This window comes from Durio zibethinus, chromosome 6 (genome assembly GCF_047325235.1).
Source record: "Durio zibethinus cultivar Kanyao isolate XHJ-2024 chromosome 6, ASM4732523v1, whole genome shotgun sequence".
Taxonomy (NCBI): domain Eukaryota; kingdom Viridiplantae; phylum Streptophyta; class Magnoliopsida; order Malvales; family Malvaceae; genus Durio; species Durio zibethinus.
The window spans coordinates 8,981,186-8,987,002 of NC_143167.1; the positions used below are offsets into that span (position 1 = coordinate 8,981,186).

A 5,817-nucleotide genomic window follows, 5' to 3' on the forward strand; every position below is an offset into this window, starting at 1 on the left:
AAATAATATTTCATCACTGATTTTAATCTCACCGTTATAATAATTAATCTCATATCCATTATTGTTGTAAATATTATAGAAACTAATCTAGTTGTCCATTCAAATGGACTCTTAATTTATTTAGGTAATACTGGTATGAGGTGATTACTCTAAAAGTTATGATGATTTACACATAATGATTAGATCATTATGTTTAATAAACACTCAACGATCTTACGTAGTAGTGATCTTAGATCACTGATCAGGTTATTGAGAATGATCTAATTTTCATATAAAATATAATGAAAAATTTTTTTCACAAAAAAAAAGTGATACGTAAAATTATCAATAGCTAATTTTATTCATTTAATATATAAATTAAAAACTTACAGCATCTTAAAATTATAATTATTTTATATTATAAGTTTTTACATTTTCAAACTAATGTTCATTCTAACAAGTTAAAAAATAATTTGTATATTTGTATATTATTTTAATATTTTATATAATATAAATTTTTTTTAATTTTATTATAAATTTAATAGATTGGTTTTATTTTATAATTCAAATATTCTTTTACATAATTTATATTACAAAAATTAATTTACCATCAAAAAATATATTTATTAATTTAATAATTTAATTATATTTAATTATAAAATAAATATATTTTACTAATATTTTACAAATTATTATTTTTAAATAAATTTAAAATTATTAATTTGTATAATTATTACTATATATGATTACTTTTATATTTTAAATAAAATAATATTTAATTTTTAGTAATATAAAAATAATAATTTTTAATTTTTAAAAATTAATGATTATTAATCAAATAAAATAATTTTAAATTAAAAATATTAAAATCACTTTAATAATAAAACTATCCCAACAATTATATTATTATAATAATCTTAAAAAATATCAAATGTTACCTAAAAGATATTGACAAATGAAAAGAGGAGAAAGAAATTTTGCTTTTAATTGCCTTTTCACAAAAGGTAATAGTTATTAGATAATAATCTAGTTTGATTATATGGTCCAATCATTGTAATGCGGACCCTACTTGATGGTAATGCTACCTATTGTCTCTTTTAATATACGGTTTTTTTATTTTATTTTATAGACTGAGGTAAAAAAAACAGAGTACTAAAATTTTGCATATTAACATCGTCCAATAGAATAAAATGAGGTCCACATTTCTGTCTTTCGCATTATCACATCAAAGAAAATGGCACAATGGGTGAGTGAACACTGTGAACTTCTAATAAAAAAGAATTGCCTATTGTTTTATTTGCACATATTGAACGTGGTTAGATTTGAATGAGAAAAAGAAGGTCTTGGTTTAGTAGAAAATTTTGTTCTAATTTTATGTTAACTTATTTAATTATATGCTCGTTCTTTCATTGGTTTGTTTATTTGATTTCGTTAGTTCATTTTCAAGATTAAGAATAAAATTTCCAAAAATGTCTTCAAATTCTAACAATTGAGTATTTTTTTCCAAAGACAAAAGCTATATGATTCTCATAAAATCAAAGTTGCATGAGTAAATATGCACATCTATGACAAGCAAATTGTTACTACTAGCCTCCAAAAAGTATAAGATTTACAAATTGTAGGGCTAAAGAAAATAATCGAAAAACGACAAAGAAAAACGACATTCATAATTGAGCATGCTTCGGTAAGTGTCTAGTCATTATGATGGATTATGCTTCTTTCAGTTGGGAAGAACCCGAGGCAATATCCAGTATTTTTTCAAGGTGGTGGGATATATCATGTGGATGGACCTCCACTCTCGGCCTTTCCGGCAATACCCAACGCCCATCGCTATCCCTTACCATCCCTTTGTTCTCATCCTGCCGCCAGCATGGTGGCACCCCATACTCAATCTTCAAGAAGTTGCTATCCTTGTTAACAAGGGCAATGTCCCTCTTATTAGCCAAGCAAAATAGTCGCCCTTTGCCATGGTAGCCGTCGAGCAAGTGTAAATGAGCCTCAAGATTATGTGCACAACTCAGATCATTAGTTGGTTTCAGAAATGGGCTATGGGTATGATCCAATGCCAATTCAACCCCAACATGGGCATAACTCCAAGGAAAAGATACAGCCTCTTCTAAATATTTTTGAAATTGAAGCTTCTCATTAGCAAAAATCCCTGGCACTGTTGGTACTTTATCATGCACATTTACCACTCTAAGTACCTTAACTCCTAGCTCGTCACACCTTTCCTTAAACTTAAGATTGCCTACTCGAGGACCAGCAAAAGAGTAGACTGTAATTGGTATTTTATCGCTAAGCCCTCCTTCGTTAACAAGATTAAGCCCCAATTCCGCAACATCATAAGCTGTTATTATGGCCAAAGCAGCCCCGAGACTATGACCTGTAATTGTAATACTTATTTCTTCACCATCATAGTATTCAAGAAGCCTTTTAATCTCAGCCAACACTTGTTCGCGAGCTGAAAATGAGCAATAGTTGCAAGTGTCTTCTTTCTTGGTGTACAAGTCATAAAAACCTAACTCCATTTTAATGGAAGGGTTCTTGGTGAAATTTGATTGATGAAGAATATCTTTGAGGTCATAAATCCATTCAAGATATGTGACTGTACCTCTCCAAGAAATGACAATATCGCGTCTCCCCAGCCGTTTGATCTCATCTTCATCAGTGCATACGGCTACGTACCCCATCCAGTTTGCATGGGTGCTCCATACACTGGTTAGCTTTGATTTCTGGAAGAAGTTTGGGAGATTGATATTTGAGGTCGCGTAGAGGTATCTACTGATTTGGTAGCCACGGTCTGCCATCCCAAGCTTTTCAAAGAAATGGGCTCCTTGGTATTTGCAAGAACCACAGTATTTGGAGTGAGGATCAAAGTCGAAAGAATCATAGCATGCTTGAGCAAATTCACCATAGCGGATGATTTCTCTGCGGAGATGAGGATTCATGGGGTCCAGCAGTCCATCCCAGTCGTTGCAGCCTTGAATTTCCTTCCAAATTTGGCAAAGAGACCTCTCGTCTTCTTCTAACACTAAAGTTTCTTCTAGCTGTGGATCAGTTAAACTTGACAAGGAGGTTGAACATTTGATGGCCTCCTTTGAGGAACTTGGAAAACAAGGGTTGTATTGGAAGTAAAGATTTTTGGTCTTTTGGTTCAAGTTGTATTTTCGCAAGGGACCTTGAAAGGTCTGATGTAGGGTGCACTTTGGGTGGTTTAGAGAGAAAAGCTGGGAAGCCATGAAATCAGATTCTCCTCTTCGCCACCAGGGCTGGAACCTCGAATAAATATATTTTGGCGGAAAAGATTAAGAAAAAGAAGCGAGCAGCGAAAATCTAGAATATATGAGAATAGTTTCTTGGACAATTATTAGTTGGAGACTCTAGTAAATTTGCTTTATGTCTAGGAAGTTGTGAGTTGTGTCTAAATGCATGGGCGGGGACCAGTAGGGTGAGAGATAAAATGGCGAAGGGGATGACCTTAATGCGAGATTGAGGAATTATTCCACTAGCAGAACCATGCCACTAGCCACTATTGAATAGCCCTTCCGTACCCAACACCAACCAAAGAGCTTTGATATATATTGGATGAGAAATATTCAACCTAAACTGAAATGGGCTTTATAGATGTATATGTCTGTAGTTGATAAGCATTAATTTTTGGTTGTGAACATATTAATTATAATTGAGATGTTATTTTCATGTTCTTCAAATTGATCAAAGTGAAAAAATTGGAGATGGATGAAAAAATATTATAGAAAAGGGGAGAGAAGAAAAGCCTTATTAAATTGGCAATTGAATGGAAAGGAGTGGTTCGATCATTGTAATAAATATGGGAGTGTGTGGCTGCATTTCAAGTCCAACAAGTCCCTTTACTTTGTCTCTATCTCCAATTGGAAAAGTTAAATGTTTGACTGAAAATTCAAACCTTTATCATAATGGGAATAATTGCATTAACAAACCCCACCACACCAATAATATATAATTTTGGAGAGAATGGTTTCAAATTTAGATCCTCATTTGTAGTTGATTTATGTAATAATTTTTAGGAGATGATATTTGATAAATTTAAATTTTTTATTTTAATACTTGTAATTTTTTTTATCAGTTATCTCTAAATTGCACCTTTTTTATTAAAAAATTATACTTTATTGAAAATTTTCATAATATTTTGATATATATATTTTTTAATTAGGTTTAATACCTTCTTATGTATATTTGCACCGTATCACTCATAGATATAAAATTAAATTTAATTATCACTGAAACTAAAAGTAGTCCAACATGTAACATTTCGATTTCTTCGTTTTTTTTAACTGTCACTTAATATTTGAAGAAATTATATGATGCAGGTTTTTTTTTTTTTTTTTTCTCAAAAGAAAAAAGAATAATGGAAAACGTTAGTGCATTGTATCTGTAAGTAACAATTTCTATGTTGTTATCAGATCTCTAGCAAATTTCACATGTACTTCTGCTTTATTGAGAAGGAAGACAGCGAGGGCGGCGAGGTGGGGGACAGTGGGAATAAAATAGTTGCTTAGACATAAAAACAAAAAAAAAAAAGATAGATCCACATCTTCCAGCAATCTTTATGATGCTTTCTGCATACAATTATTTAAATAATCAAGACTAAAACCCCACCTATCTTCAATAGCAGCCACTCAACAGAATAATATCTCTTTTGACTCTAAGATTATAGTAGCTAGTAAAATGACTAATTTATTATTTACAAAAGTAATTATATTTAATGTATTGTTAATGTATAAATGTTATACATTATTAATGAATCATATAATAATATTTCATAAAAAATAATTTAAAAAATATTTTTAAAATTAAGTATATTTAGTTTTTAAGATTTTAAAATTTTAAAATTAATCTTTTTATAAAGTATCATTATATGATTCTAATAATATTTAATATTTATAAATTAACAGTGCATAAAATATAATTATAAACTCTTTACCAAAATACTATGCATTATTGTAATTAATTGTTATAAATTTTCTTTTTTATTTTTTAAAATCATTATTTTAATCTTTTTATATATTTATGATGGTTATAATAATTTATTTACATGAATAAAACATATTTTGCATAATAAAATAAAATAAATAAATTACAATATTCGAAAAAAAAATTATAGTATAATAGATAGATAGCTTAAATGACATTGTTCAATTTTTCCAATGTAACTTGTTCTTAACTTTTTAATTCCTCTAATTAATGTTATAGACACCCAATTTAATCCAAGGTCTAAATTAATTGGGTCCGATTTAATTTTAGGGTCAAAGACCCAAATTAATTGGGCTCAGATTTGACCTAAACTTAATTGTCAAAATTGTGTTTTTACTTTGTTTATCTATATATTTTTTTATTTATCCTTTTTATTTTATTTTATTTTATTTTATTACTTATTTTATTTGCTTATTTGTTATTTATCTTTAGTTGTATTTCCTTATGTTTGTTTAATTTTTTTAAATTTATCTGGTTATTTCAACAACAAAAAAAATAATTGAAGAAAAGAGTGAATGGCTATAAATTAACAAGAAGTGGCTAGTGATAATGTAGTTTTATTCTGATTAAATTTGAAGTTAAACTTTTCAAAGATAAATTTTATTTTTTTCATGATAATCTTAATTTTTAGAGTTAGAATTAATATGAAATTCTTCTAATTATGCCATATAAATAGACCTTTAAATTACATAACAAAATGACACAACAATCATAGAGTAATTGAAAAGAAAAATAGAGGAAAAAGTAGGAGCAAGAGTTTGACAACAATTGGGTGCAAAATTCTGGTGTAATTACCTAGATTTTGATGGTCAATCTCAGAATTTA

General features: G+C 28.7%; 1 protein-coding gene across 1 annotated transcript; it reads right to left on the minus strand.

Moving 5' to 3' along the window:
• Positions 1 to 1,545: 1,545 nt before the first annotated feature.
• LOC111285561 (alpha/beta-Hydrolases superfamily protein) lies at positions 1,546 to 3,632 on the minus strand. Its single transcript, XM_022875068.2, has one exon. The coding sequence runs from the start codon at positions 3,216 to 3,218 to the stop codon at positions 1,689 to 1,691; it is 1,530 nt and encodes a 509-aa protein (XP_022730803.1). The 5' UTR covers positions 3,219 to 3,632; the 3' UTR covers positions 1,546 to 1,688.
• Positions 3,633 to 5,817: the final 2,185 nt, after the last annotated feature.

What these genes read in the sequence shown, in the direction of transcription:
- LOC111285561 (XM_022875068.2), bottom strand. Translation starts at nt 3,218, where the DNA reads ATGGCTTCCCAGCTTTTCTCTCTAAACCACCCAAAGTGCACCCTACAT.